The 15,018-nt window shown below is 37.5% G+C and overlaps 1 protein-coding gene across 6 annotated transcripts in view; it reads left to right on the top strand.

Moving 5' to 3' along the window:
- Window positions 1-14,853, top strand: part of PPP1R13B (protein phosphatase 1 regulatory subunit 13B) — a 72,284-nt gene extending 57,431 nt beyond the window's left edge. For 4 of the 6 annotated variants that reach the window (XM_040558819.1, XM_040558818.1, XM_040558816.1 and 1 more), the window contains 10 exons: window positions 37-201; window positions 966-1,146; window positions 5,806-5,975; window positions 6,811-7,312; window positions 7,805-8,571; window positions 10,153-10,290; window positions 10,367-10,500; window positions 11,206-11,372; window positions 12,232-12,431; window positions 13,327-14,853. In XM_040558819.1, the coding sequence (XP_040414753.1) occupies window positions 37-201; window positions 966-1,146; window positions 5,806-5,975; window positions 6,811-7,312; window positions 7,805-8,571; window positions 10,153-10,290; window positions 10,367-10,500; window positions 11,206-11,372; window positions 12,232-12,431; window positions 13,327-13,368 (2,466 nt within the window). In that variant the 3' untranslated portion in view covers window positions 13,369-14,853. The remainder of the gene's footprint in view (window positions 1-36; window positions 202-965; window positions 1,147-5,805; window positions 5,976-6,810; window positions 7,313-7,804; window positions 8,572-10,152; window positions 10,291-10,366; window positions 10,501-11,205; window positions 11,373-12,231; window positions 12,432-13,326) is intronic. The other 2 variants (XM_040558817.1, XM_040558821.1) reach the window with 1 other exon arrangement.
- The last annotated feature ends 165 nt before the right edge of the window (window positions 14,854-15,018 follow it).

Consider the following 15,018-nt stretch of genomic DNA (forward strand, 5'->3'; position numbering starts at 1 on the left):
TAACAAGTGCTGCTTTTTATTTTTTTCTTCTTTCAGATTCGGAACAGGCTTAATCAGGAGCAGAACTCCAAGCTTCAGCAGCAGAAAGAACTCTTAAACAAACGTAATATGGAGGTGGCCATGATGGACAAGCGAATCAATGAGCTGCGTGAACGACTATACAAGAAAAAAGTTGAGGCACGTCAAAAAGAAAACATTCCTGTAAGATAAACTATTCAAAGGGCCACACTTTAGTTTATCAACAGCCTATTAAAACTACATAGAATGTCACTTTATTCCCAGCTGAGTAGTACAGTTACATCTAAAGAACCCATTTGAAAAGTAGTAGACTTCTTAAAGCTATTTTAATTTTTTTCATAGATAACAGAAAACTGCTGCTTTTTTTTTTCTGTGTGGTACAGACCATACTGGATTAAAAATTATAGTATAGATTTGTAGGAAGTTTGATCATGGGCTGTTTTTCAGAGCATAAAAACATCAAAAAGGTAGGTTTTTTGTTTGTCTTTGTTTTTCCTTGGAACAGAAAAAATGATAAAAATGTAATAAAGGGTCTGATAAAATTAGCTGATAGTTGTCTGGGACTTTGACTAGAAATCAGTAGACCTTTTGTCTGAGGACTACAGAGATCACTTATGGATTCCCCTATGTATTCCTAGCTGGAGGTGTTGATTTCAATAAATAAATTTATTTATTTATACGAAAGGTACATTGAAAAGAGACCTTACGCAGTAAAAGTTTTCTTCATGAAAAGTATGTGCTGTGGCTGAGAAATTTAATTTTTGAGGTGTTAGTTTTAAGGAAAAAAATTGTCTAATTCTTTTTTTTTGCATAATATGGAGTACGGTAATTTATTAAAGTGCATTAGCTACAGTGCACGGTTCCAGATAATTAAATTCAGACCTCATTTTCATGCACAAATGCCTAGATTAAATGGAAATTCACGTTTCAATTTGTCTGATTTTTAGTTGAATCGTATTAATGGAACTTCATCACCCCAATCATCTTTGAGTGCTTCAGGACGGGTGGCAGCTGTAGGACCTTACATCCAAGTTCCAAGTGCTGGCACTTACGCTGTACCAGTAGATCCAGTTAAACCACAGTCTCTCACCATTGCTTCTAGCTCAACACATGGGAGATCAAAATCTGGTAAGCACCTAAGTGTGATGATTGTTAATATATATTATTTGGAAAGGAGTAATAAGAAAAGGAGTAATCTTAAGAGATCCTGTGTTGAGATAATTTCTGGAGCAGAAAAGGCAAGTTTTTAGATGTGTTCAACACTGTTCTGTTCACTGGACACTACTTATTTGGTATGAGCCATTTTTACCTCTTTCCCATGAGTTTTTCTCAGGAGGTAGAGTATGTTTTCTTTGTGATTATACTATGTGGTAAAACACTAAAAGGAGCACATGTTCCTTTACAGATTCTGTGAATTAACTGTTCTGTCTTAATAGCTTTTCAATTAGTTTGTGTGTTTGAATATAATAATGAAATCGACTTTGTGGCAAACAACATTATAAACAACTATTCATTGTATATGCACAGCAAACCAAAACTAGTGAACTAGTAAAAATACTACTACTACTCAGAAGGAGACTAAGTAGGAGAATGCAATAAAGCTATGGGAAGCTTTTGCTCCTGCAGAGATATGAGTATTCGTGGTTCTTGAAGTGTTTCTGAAGTGGTGTAACCTTAGCATTGATGGTGTTTACTTCTATCTGCCTTCATTAGTAAAGGAGCTGCCCCTCTAGAGTATTCTCCATAACTGAAATCGGTTCCCATGTTTCCCAAAATTAATAATTTTATCTATATTGTAAAATAGAAGACACTTTTTAAAATTTACATTGGAGACTGACAGAAGCAAGTCATGATACTTGTGCAATTAAGTTTTCATTTTGGCACAGCTCACTTGTGTGCTCACATCTTAGCAAAATCAGAGTTCTTAATAAGTGGCTAGCTTAACATGAGTAATACAAATAAATATTTATTGATTTATAAATACAAATACATGTGCATAATAAAAATAAAAAATGCACGGTCCAATCGATCTAACCACAGGACTTGATTCGGCACGATCTTCTAGGAGAGACCTAGAAATGAGATAAGGGATGACTGTTAGACCAAAGCTTCTGCAATATTCACGTGCATTCCAGTATTTAAAACTGGATACACCAGCAAAGCTTGCAACATCCTTCCAAACAGGGAGGAAAAGATTGAAGGAAAGACCATCAGAACCTCTGTACGCTTGTAGGAAAGAACAACAGGAATGTCCCCCCCAGAAATCCCAAGGTCAGGAAGTGAAAGTAAACAACAACAAAACTTTAAACAAACAAACAAAAAAAGTCCACAGTATTTTCCAATGATATTAGTGATCTAACAATATCTTTAGGTTGATTCAAAGGCTATAGAAACCCAATCACTGTTTTTATAGAAAAATTTAAGAATGTGGAAGGATTTAATTGTGGGGTGAAATGACAGATTTGGAGCAGTTTTAGATTTGAATGTGTGGATTCTTCTTCAATGTATGGGGCAGTTCATAACTTTTAAGTTCACAAACCAGAAATAATTCCCTGTTTTATAAATCTTAACCTTACTGGAAACACATACATACTTCTGGACCGAACTCACAAGGTTTTAAGATCTATGAATGAGAGCTCTTTGATTTTTATAAAAGTACTTAGTCTACCTTAGGACTGACTTTGTATTTATTACTTTGAACATACTTGAAGAAAGTCCATTATGGTAGATTTATTTTAGGAGAATTTTATATGCTCCCTGGAAGAAATAAAAATGGGATTTTTTTTCAACTGTCATGCTTTTGTTTCTCATTATCTGCGTGTTCCTGTTCTAATTTCTCCATTGTCATTGTTTTAATTTTTCCACCACTTTTTTTTCTTTCTTTTTCTGTGTAACTGGATCTGCCTTGGTGTGTCCCGTAGAAACAGACTGGGGGTGTGTGAAAAAATCTCCAGACACCTGGAAGGTTTCTGATTTAGACATAATAGTGGATCCTATTCTGTCACCTCCCACTTCTCTTCAGTCTGCTGTTCACAATGTCATCCGTCTGGCACCTACTCTCTTTGACACCCAGCACTGTGAGTCCGTAGAAGATACTTGGCTAGCTAAGAACTCAGTTTTTAATATGGTCATCTGAGCTCTTGCATACAGATGCATATTAAACAGCATCTTTAGAACTTGTGTTGTGGGCTGGTATGTAGTAGATGCTGTTGAGATGTAAAATTGTTTAGAAGTTGCTTTTCACATTTGAAGTAAATGGATTTGCAGCAAATTCATCCTTAGAGTACTGCAATAGCATTCTAGGGATGAATTTTCTTCATTAAAAAAAATTGAGAAGAATCATTAGAAAATTTGTGGTAATCACCAAAGGATGTTTTAGTGTATCTCAGAGTAGATAGATGTAATATATACACGTTTAGCTTGAGTTATTTTGTGTGAAAGTTTGAGACTTTGTGTTGCACTGGCCCCAGAGGTGGGATAAAAGCTCACCTTGTGCAAGTCAATAGCAAAAATATTGCTGACTTCAATAGCACGAAAACAATATACTTGGCTTACACTTCAGTTGCTGTAGCAAGTATCATGGATCTAGACCTGCAATAGTCTTTAGGTAAAATCAGAGAAAATGCACAGGAACTTGTGTCTATGTCACTGTCTTATTTATGTAAATACAAATCTGGCTGGTGGGAGCTGAAATGCACTGGGTGTTGGGTAGTCTTACAGGCAGGTAGACAAGAGGGTACATATGGAAGAGAAAATGAATCCAGCTGGTTGAAATGGCTGTGGGGTGAGAGTCAAACCAAAGACAGAAGGGAGATGCTGCTTGGTTGCCTCCTCTGAGCACTTGGTGCCATACGCTGCTGTTGGAGATCGCAACAGCAGCTTAGTTAAGTGCATGAGATCCACCTCGGGTTGTGGGAGTATATGAAAGGTGTGCTCATACAAAGTGCGTGACAGTTGCCAGTCTGCCAGACTGTAATATAAAGGACATGAAGACGGGAGCACTCTGTTACGAACACTCTGTTACATAAGTAGAATGAAACAGAAGTTAAGAGGAGAGAGGGTCTGGATTTACTTCCAGTCTGTTACCTCAGAATTCAGATCATGCTACATACTTTATCCTCAGTGTAAAAATAAAGAAGTGTTCATCCTGTTTAAATGACCTACCACAAAACCAGTCTTGCTCCAGAGTAATTCTTTCTCATGATTCGAACACAGTTGATTTTAATTTAAAAGGTTAATACAATATTGTGTATGGAATTCCAAGGAATAGTCTGCATATATAGTTAAAATAATTAGTAGGATACCTCATATGCAGAGGTATAACTTTTATTTTTTGCTCATTTAAAAGTAAGCGATATGATTTGAACAAAGCTCATCGAAGTATTTACAAGCAATAGAATGAATTTGCACTCATGTAGTGAAAACATTGGGTGGCAATTGTCCAGAAATCTTCAGGTTGTCATTTTGGTGGGGAGAAGAAAAGGGATACTCAGTAAAAAGGATAAAGCTCGTGTAGAAAGTAGTGGGGAAGTTAAATTCAATGTAATTAAAATATTTCTATGCATCTTGTTCTCAGACTATCATCTATACTAGACAGAGGATGGCACGGAATCCCCGAAATAGTCTTGCTGATTCTATTTTCTAGGGGCTTAAGAGTGAAACGAAACAGGAAACGTTGCCATTAAATGCCTGGGTTTCATTTGATCTTATTTTTTTACTATGGGCTTTTGCTGTGGGTTTACTATGGGGTTTTACTATGAGGTCCAGAAATCTCAGTTAATCTCCCACCCCCATATAGTTGCCATTGTCTAGTAAAGTGTTACATGTCATCTTTACTAAATGCTCCACTAAGTTAACTGCAGGCGATAGGGAAGGAGAAATGATCTCTCGTCACCTTATTAGAGACATCTAAAGCTTAATCTGTCAAAGGCAGACTTAAGCCCTAGAATCTAGCCAAGGATCTGTAAAAACAGATCTGATTATAAGGCTATTTAAACTCTCTCACTTACTTGGGGAACAGAAAGTAAATAGTCTGCAGTTAATAAAATAACGTATCAAAGCATCTAGGATTTGTTAAGGATTTGTTGCCTTAGTTTACATGCAGCTGTGCATGATTTTTTTTCATGCAATGAAGATAAAAGTCCATGACTTGTATTTTGGCACTGTGACTTCTTGTTGTCAGCTGACTTCATACGTTTCATTAAAATTAAATCTCTGAGGCAATGCTGATCAGGTGAGTATGTAGAGGAAAAAACAAAAGGTAAGTTAAGAGCCACATCCAGTAAAGGAATGTAGGCTTTTGTTCTAACACATTCTTAAAATGAGTTTTTACTTCCTGTTGTGAGTCAATGAACCCACTAACAATAGTTTAAATTTGGAATAAGTCCACACGGAGACGTAGATTTAACGTGTGTCATAATTTGACAGTGTTCCTGGAGAGTACCAAAGGAAATACGTTTAAGTGTTTCTGTAAAGACTTCTTTTCTGAACTTAACTGTGCCTTTTAATAGTGAAATATGCAACACTCAAAGCAAAATTTTAACAATCTTTTTTTCTATAGGAATTTTTGGTACAATTCAAATGTCAAAGGCTAATGGACAGCATGTTATATATACAGTGATTGGGCTTTGGGTATTGATTTCTGAATCAAACATTATAGCGCTTCATCTGATTTCTGGAATCAAATTAATCCTGTTGTAATCTAACCTGTTCCGTTTCACGTGTTGTTTTGCTTGTTTACAATGGTGGTATGGATTATTTTAAATAGTGTTTTCATCTGTTTTCAAGCTAATGATGGAAATTGGCCAATACTTAAGCAGAGCTCAGCCCCTGTGGTAAAACCCCCTCAGATCTCCAACACAGACTGGAAAGAATCAAGCATGGACACTGCTTTAAAACAAGGAACTATATCCAGCCAACCTTTGCCAACTTCAGTATTAGGAAGTACTGATAAGCTGGTGGGTTTACTCTGTGGTGCATTTTTAGATCTGTTTTGCTGAAATTATGAACCTTTGGCTTCCACAGCCAAACTTGCTTCAGATATCTACACTTTTTTCATTTCTCTGCTTATAATTTAAAATGTCACAAGTGAAATTACCTTTGTATCCCCTCCCCCCTTTTCCTTTGTGTTCTTACCACATTGCAATTGATGGATTTTTTTTTTTCAGCTTAAGTGGTTTGTTGATAGAACTTTTTGTTCTTTTACATATCCGGTTTCCCCTTTTCTCCCCATTTGTTTGTCCTTATCTTCCCCACCTTCCTATTTTTCCAATTCACATCTTTGTTACTGTTTTTCCTTGGTGTAAATTACTACTTTTCAACATGCTTTTTATCTTGGAAAAAAACTTAAAAAAAAAAAAAATAATCCTTCAGTGAGTCCGTTGGTGGTGTCTGTCTGCACTGTTGTTCTTGTACTTTATGAATTCTTTAACAGTGTAATCTTTAAAGAATAAGGACCTTGTCTTTAAGTTGTATAGTGTGATAGCAGTGACAGTGTACCAAAACATTATCAATTATCAAATAGATACTGAGGTCCAGAACCTAGAACTGGTCATTAAGGCTTTGAAAGTACTCAAGTAGTTCTGCCTTCATATTAATGTATTATAACTGAAGATGCCTTTAAACGGTAGGTCTTGGTGGTAAATTCAGGTCGTGGTTAAAGATGACAAATTACTTACACTGACTCCTTTATTGTTACACCGGATTATTAGTCTGTTTTGTTGAATGAAGAATATTCTTGCTCACAAGTATTTTATTTAATGAGGTGTTATACTTTTTTTTGTTCTTACATAGGGTCTTGATCTGGGGAAAGTGCCACCAACAATTCCTGGTGTAAGCAAGCAGTTACCTCAAAACTATGGGACCTATCCAAGCCCAGTTCCCTTAGGAACAGGTTCTACAAATTCTCTAGAAAGAAGGAAGGATGGCAGCCTGCCCAGACCCGGAACGAGTATAACAAATCGGCAAAGACCTGTTCCGCTTCCGCCGCCAAGCAACGTGCATCAACCCAGCTCTTCGCAGCAGATTCAGCAGCGGATTTCTGTACCTCCCAGCCCCACGTATCAGCCTTCTGGCCCCCCCTTGTTCCCAGGAGGAGATGGCAGGCCAGAACTGCCTTTAACTGTGGCCATCAGACCTTTTCTAGCTGATAAAGGATCAAGACCTCAGTCTCCCAGAAAAGGGCCACAGACAGTGAACTCCAGTTCCATCTACTCAATGTATCTTCAACAAGCAACACCACCAAAGAATTATCAGCAAGCTGTATATAATACCTTAAATAAGTCAGTAAAAGCAGGTAGAACATACATTGCTTTATTTTTTTTGTCCTTTGAAATAGACTATTAAAATCTATTTATTAGGCTTAGTTTACTTTACGTATCAGTATAAATGACAGCTTGTTTGAGAAGCCTCTCTAAATCTGTGAGAAGTTTTGTTTGTTTGCTTTTTTGTATGTAGTATAGCAGCAGAATGATCCCATTTCTCTTGGGGGTGATAATAAGCATACGTTCAGTTGCCTTTTATTTAAAACAAGATAGGAATAGAACAATACAGTCTGGATGCTCCATCTATGCTTTTATAAATAAGTTGAAAAAAATTGTGTATAGCGAGTTGGTGGTTGCCATCACCAACAGGTGAGTATTTATTTTTGTTTTGATGGATTCCAACATAATTATTTTCTGTACTAGTATCAAACAAGTAGCAACAAAGACATATGGTTTATTTGCAAATATTTTATTACATAATTTGAGAAGAGATCTTCACTGTTTTCCATTGTTTTTTCCTTCAGTTTATGGAAAGCCTGTATTACAGTCTGGTTCAACTTCACCCTCGCCACTGCCATTCCTTCATGGTTCTTTGCCTGCCCAGACTCCTTCACAGCCACAGTCTCAGCCTCAGACTGAGGTCTCTGAAAAAGATCAAGAGCTGGAAAACGCTCCACCACCCAGTGAAAACAGCAATGTGGAAAACATTCCTCGTCCTCTCAGTCCTACAAAGCTCACACCTATTGTGCACTCACCCCTGCGATATCAAAGTGATGCTGATCTGGAAGCTCTGAGGAGAAAATTGGCCAATGCTCCTCGGCCGTTAAAGAAGCGTAGTTCTATCACTGAACCAGAAGGCCCAAGTGGACCAAATATACAAAAATTGTTGTATCAGCGCTTTAATACTCTTGCTGGAGGAATAGAAAGTGCTCCTTTCTATCAGCCAAGCAATCCCCAGGACTTCATAGGCATCCTAGCAGATGTTGATAATGGTAACACCAGTACCAATGGCAATATTGAGGAACCCATCTCTGTGCAGCCTACAGTTCCTGTTCCTGATGAGCCACCCCCTTCATCAGATGCCAATGATAATGAATTGCCTTCTCCTGCTACTGAGGAACTGATCAGCACTGAAACCACAAATCAAACACCTGAGACAACTGAAGACAACAACAACAATCTTGCTATAGTTCCTTCTACTGAAGAGTCGTCCAGTCCCACGCCTGAGGTCAGTTCTCCAGTAGAAGAGGAAGTTCCTTTGCAACCTGCTCTTCCTCCTCCAGTCCCTCCAGTAAGTAACTGAAAGACAGATTTTGAACTACAGAATTAGCTGTGTGTTAAGCTTACGCTCTTCCAGTTATGCTTAAGGTTAAATGGTAGGCTCGCATTTCAAGTTTTGATACTAAAATAAAAAAAAAAGTGACTCCAAGGAATAATCTGATGGAATAGTTTCTTTACTAGTGGAGCTGTTTAATAACGAAAACAGACACAGGCAACAGGAGGTTGTGTATGTAATTTAGGATATAGAACTTCTTTTGGGATATACTGTTGTCATAGAGCTAATTCTGGTATCTGAGATAACATGAAAAATAAATTTTCATTTCGTCAGGGCTACAAAGTTAACTGTTTATATGAACCTATGAGTTGCAGTGGAGATTTTAAATCTGCATACAGGCTGAAAAGCTATTCTGGGAGAAATGCATTCCTTTTCCCCCTCTCAGTAGAGAGAGGTGAGACCGAGGCTGACAAATCTAACAAACACAGCTGACTTGTTTTAGCAGAAGTCTTTTTCTAATGGATTTGTTTCAATTTGAATTGCTTTCCAAGTTCCTCTTCTAGTACCAAAATCTTTTAAATACTAGTCGCCTCTGTCAATACCAAAATCCACAGCATATGGAGAATTGAAGGTGGGGAGCAAAATGGGTTTTATTCTTAGTTGTTAACATGACTCACTTTAACACTGATTTCAAAACATATCTCCACTTCTTGACTCACCTAGAGTTATCATAGATTCTTTAGCAAAAACCTCGCATTTCTCTTACAACTTGACTGCACTGTGCACAGGGCTTCTTGTGTGTGTTTTCCAGGAGGACAAGTGAACCAGGATACTTCTGGAAGAATGGAGTATGTTAGCAACAGATATTACTCATATGTTGGGAGGCTTATTTTCCAAACTGAAATAGCCATGCTAAACGGGCGTAAATGAGAACAGGTCTTGTGATGCTACAGACTAAACGCATTCTGTAAAGCTCTAATTAACAGTAGATTTTATTTTTCTGGAAAGTGGCAAAGACACATGAATGATGCAGAATATTCTCAACCATATTCAAATGTGCTTTGGATCTTGAGGATGTTTCTTCTGATTACACCATCTAGAATGTGGCATAAAATAGCTTTATGGACTTTTTCTCACAAGTCTTCTTGCTACTGACCTACGGCTGACAATTTTGCTAATTCAAGGCAGAAATTCCCCTGATTAGAAACCGATTCTCGTGTTTAATTGTCATGCTTTCTAGTCTGAGCTAAAGTTTTGACACTGTCTCAGGCCATCCACCAGAGATGTATTCAGCTCATCTTAGCCACAAGTAAGATTGTGGTGCTCAAAAGCCATTGCCTCAATCCTTTTGTCCCTTGTACTTGTTACCTTTGAATAGGAGCCTCTAGATTATATCAGCATGCTTTTTCAGTTTAAACTGAGTAAGTTATAGTAAGATATTGAGTCTTTTATTAATGGACTGTAATAGAAGTGTTTGCATAGTTCTTACGGCCATCCAAGGAGGATAGGATTCCTCATCTACGTAAAAAGTAACTGAATGGTTTGTAACACCTCTGCAACCTGAAGTAACGCCTTTAAACCTTCATTTCCACCCAGACCAAACGTACCAACCTGAAGAAACCTAACTCGGAAAGAACAGGCCATGGTTTGCGAGTGAAGTTCAATCCATTGGCTCTTCTCCTAGATGCTTCTTTGGAGGGAGAATTTGATCTTGTACAAAGAATCATATATGAGGTGAGCTTCTAAGCAAAGGCAACCTCTTTTGAATATTCAAAAAAAAAAGTGCTGAACTCCTTTGTTTTTTCGATAGGTTGATGATCCCAGCAAGCCCAATGATGAAGGAATTACACCTTTGCATAACGCAGTGTGTGCTGGTCATCACCACATTGTGAAGTTCCTCCTTGATTTTGGGGTAAATGTAAATGCAGCAGATAGTGATGGGTGGTAAGTAACCTGATTTTTAACTTAGCACCTAGAAAAACACTATTTTGATGCAAATCCAAATCTTAATGGAGACCTGTTTGAGGAACAATTTCCTTCCCCTTTTCTCGCAGCAAATGAGCACTTTCTGATCTCTAGATGGTGGCAAACTCAACTGCAGAGCTCCAGTATATTTAACCCGTGTGCGAGCACCCTTGAATAATAAATTGCACTATATTTTGTTTTTACCTTATTGGTGCATTTCGTGTTTACATGCTGAAGTAATTTAAATAATGAGTGACAAAAGTTTGTTTAAGCTTCATTTTCAAGTAACTCGTCTACAGATTTTGTGTTTCTGAAGAATAGGTCTAGCCTTACAAGTAGATGTAGCACTTGTAAAGAGTATGGAGATAGGAAACGATGCTATGCTGAGCAGTTTTATTTCCTCATATTGAAAAATACCTTTTTATGTCCAACAGTCTTGCAAGCTATGAAAATTGCTATTTTTGTTAACATCTATTTTAAAATGTATGGCTTTACTGGAGTCAGGTAAGTGCCGGAATCCACTCCAGGTTGTTCAGCAGGTTTAGAGCAATGCATATATACACTATAATCATAAAGAACAACTGCCTTTAAAAACAGACGGACTAAATGCGCTGTTGGAAGACAAAATAGTTAGGATTCTTGGAACTTTATTTTTTTGATGCCGACACATTTGCTTTATTTCAGGACACCTTTGCATTGTGCTGCTTCTTGCAATAGTGTTCATCTCTGTAAACTACTGGTTGAATCAGGGGCAGCTATTTTTGCTTCAACTATAAGTGACATAGAAACTGCTGCAGATAAGTGTGAAGAGATGGAAGAAGGTTATATTCAGTGTTCCCAGTTCTTGTACGGTAAGCTGTGATCAGACTTTACCAACTTGTTTTTAGCCTTTGTAAAATTCCTCCTTTTCCTGTTTCTCTGTCTGAAACATCTGCTTAGGCTCCAGACTTGAGAATATTGCCCTGCATGTGTTCTTTCAAATGCTAAAAAAAAAGAGTCTTCTGGTTATTATCTTGCTTACAGTCCTTGCCTGCTTTGCTCACAGGCTCCTTCTAATGTTAATTTTTAAAGATTAATTTCATTTAATTTCAAGGAAATGCTTCCAGTGGGAGGTTCTCACAGTAACAGTGAGTTGTCAAGTATCTTGATAAAGACATTTTAACTTCCAGATGCACAAATTTTTAGCAGATTACATTTAGAGACATTTTGCAAGTACCTTGATGGAGAGCAGACACATTTTAATTTACAGAGAAAGGATATAAGCTTCAGTAAGGCTCTGTACACCTGACATCGTGCAGATTTACAAAAGCTTCAAGCATTACTATATATAAGATCTGTTATAGAATGTAGGCCTATGAGAAACATGCACCAGACACTTGCAAAACTATTTTCCTCATCTGAAAAAAAAGCAACCATGGTTTCCATTGTGTGTGTATATCTATATGTATACATTTAAATATATATTAAGAAAACAACCACCACCACCAACAGCAAAAAACCCTTGTGCTCTAAATTGTTTTCAATGATTCTGCCAGATTTGATTTTGTCACGTAGTTAAACTTCTGAAGCTGTTTCAGGAAGTGCTGAAAATTGTTGATGGAATATTATTAATGAGACTAATATTTCGGCCTCAATGTCCACACTAAACATCTCAGAGGGAAAAATAGGTTACTTTACAATTTAGTGTATTGTCTAATTTGTTGTTAACAGGAGTGCAGGAAAAGTTGGGAGTGATGAATAAAGGAGTGGTGTATGCTCTGTGGGATTATGAAGCCCAGAACAATGATGAGTTGTCGTTCCATGAGGGCGATGCCATTACTATTCTACGACGCAAGGATGACAATGAAACGGAGTGGTGGTGGGCCCGCCTCAATGATAAAGAAGGCTACGTGCCTAAAAATCTTCTTGGGGTAAGTTCTAAGTTACCTTCTCCTCTCCCCCCCGCCTTTTAATTTTTAAAATAGGACCACCAGATGGATCTGTGGTCAGAATCCCTCTGTGCACCATCTGAACACCCTACTATTAAGTGGTGCAAAACAGAATATCCTTATTCTGTCAGGCCTCTATTATCGAAAACAGAAAGGAGAGGCTACGGTTAAGAGATTAGTCCTACATTTACTTAGGCTGTAATAACTTACTAAGATATATTAAGTATACTAAGATTTACTTCCCTTGATTAAAAAATAAGGCCCCTATGCAAAGTGCAGTGACTTTATTAGGCAGCTGTAGGTTTTGGCCAAGAAGTTTAGGAAGGTTTTTAATACCTAGCATAAGGTTTCTAATAACCTTATACAACCTTGTAACAGGAAGAAACTTTGAAGGTGACAACTTTAGGCAAGTCATTTATGCAGTGCTCAGTCAAATGTAACACTGCTATCACAAACGACCAGGAATGTAAGGCCTCTAAGTGGAGAGATACAGAGGACAAAATGGGTAAGAAAGCCTTACCAAGCTTGAAGTAAGCTCTCTCTAGGGCTAAACAGGGAACTCTTGGACTTACAGAGACGTGTCCTGTAGTGTAGTCTGGGGTCTTGAACTAAATGAACAAGTCACTTTCAGAGCCAGCAGTTTTGGCGCTCTTTGAAGGAGTTAAGTCAGCCCTTGGCTTCCTGCTGTTGCTGGTTCAGCTTTTCAGAAGTAACTTACGAACATGCTGTAGCTTAACAATCAGAAACGTCTCTCACCCCACCAGAACACTTCATATCACTCAGTTCTTTTAAGTACCCTTTGATTGTAATTAAATTGGTTTATATTCAACCTGGTATCAACCCTGCAAAGCCTAATATTTTCATTTTGTTTTTACAGTTATATCCACGAATAAAACCTAGACAGCGAACCCTTGCTTGAATTCAGTTGTACAACAGTGCAATACCTTGCTGGTAACTGGAAACTTAAAACATACACTGGAGCCATTGTTTTTGATCATTTCACATGGAGAAATAAAACTATGATATTTAGTTTTAATGGTGCTTTCTCTTGTTAAATGGACAGCATCCAAGATTTTCCAGATCTGCAGTTTGTAAATGAAGATTGTTTTATGTGACCCACCACTGATGAGGAGAGCGGTATCTCCACTACCTACAGTGTTCTACCAACTGTTGTCTAAAGCAGTGTATTAAGTTAAAGTTCCGTGGTAGGAGCTTTCTTGTGTTAAGTGTTCAGAGGTGTCATTTGCGAAGTGCAGATACGCTGTCCAGTTTGCTCCAACCCCACAGTAACTGTCCCATGTCAGGATTTTGGATATTTTGTTCAATACCAGTGAATGTTGAGTTCTCTCATTGCTGATCAGCTTTTTGGGTTCTAGGACACGAAATCTTCACTTATTACATGCATAAGTGCGTAGTCACCAAAGCTTTATGAAGGCTAGGATTTTAAGTGTTAACGTGCTTACATACTTAAATCCTAGTCTAGAAAACCCCCAACAAAAGCTTTACATAGTCTAGCATCTAGTATTATTTGCATTTAGACTCAAGCTAGAAAACTAACCAAACAACAGCATTTGTACGCTTCTCAAAGCCCCTGAAGAATAGGTCACTTGGTGTTATATTTTCTTATTATTCAGCCTACAGCACCAGTGTTACCTCTACTAATGTAAAGGTTCCCCTACTAACCACTGCAGTTTGTCCATTCTGGACAGAACAATTAATAGTGAATTTGCAGCAGCTTAAGGGATTTGTATGTCTGCATGGATGAAAGTGCAATAGTTGAGAAAGGTAAGAGTCGGGTAAGAGTTATATTGTATAATTTGAAGTCTGCCCAGGTCAGTCTATAAGAAAATATGAAGGACTGAATAGAAGTAGAAAGTGAGGTGTGTAGATGCTAAGTCGAGGAGGAGAAAGAAATGAGGTATAGAGAGGGAGTTAAGAAAGGCAATATGTAATTTTTAAGGACAGTTTCTGTGGTTCTTGGCAGCCTACATCTGTTGCCAAGGCAAGTTATGCAATAATCTATTCCACTACATTGTAGTTTCAAGCAAAAAAAAAAAAGCACTTCACTGGAATTTTAATTGTACATGATTTTATATACCAAAAGTATATTTTGAATTTCCCATTATAAGTTGTAGCCATATTTCTTGTAATTTTCTCCCATTAAACAGTATGCAATTTAATTAATTCTTCATGTACAAGTTCTGTGTATAATTTATATATCCATTTCTGCAGTGCTGTAACTTGCTTTTACCACAGGTTAGCGTTAACTGTATATATTGTGGTGAAAAGTGAAAGGGTATTATTGTTGAAGAATTTGCTACATGAATGTGATGATTTCAAGAGCCTATGATAACACTAATTCAGAGAACATGTAAATGTGCACAATAAAGTACTGCTAAGGCATGGCTGCATTCTCCTGTTTGTTAATAGCAACTGTAGACATGCCATTGGTCATAGTCTACATAAAAAACCTACCTGTAGCTTGTCATGTTCTGTTGATGCAAGTTTCCTTATTGTTTTACCAGTTGCACAGGAAGTGACTTACCAGATAATTTTTAAAGCACCTTAC

This window comes from Cygnus olor, chromosome 5 (genome assembly GCF_009769625.2).
Source record: "Cygnus olor isolate bCygOlo1 chromosome 5, bCygOlo1.pri.v2, whole genome shotgun sequence".
In the NCBI taxonomy this organism is placed as follows: domain Eukaryota; kingdom Metazoa; phylum Chordata; class Aves; order Anseriformes; family Anatidae; genus Cygnus; species Cygnus olor.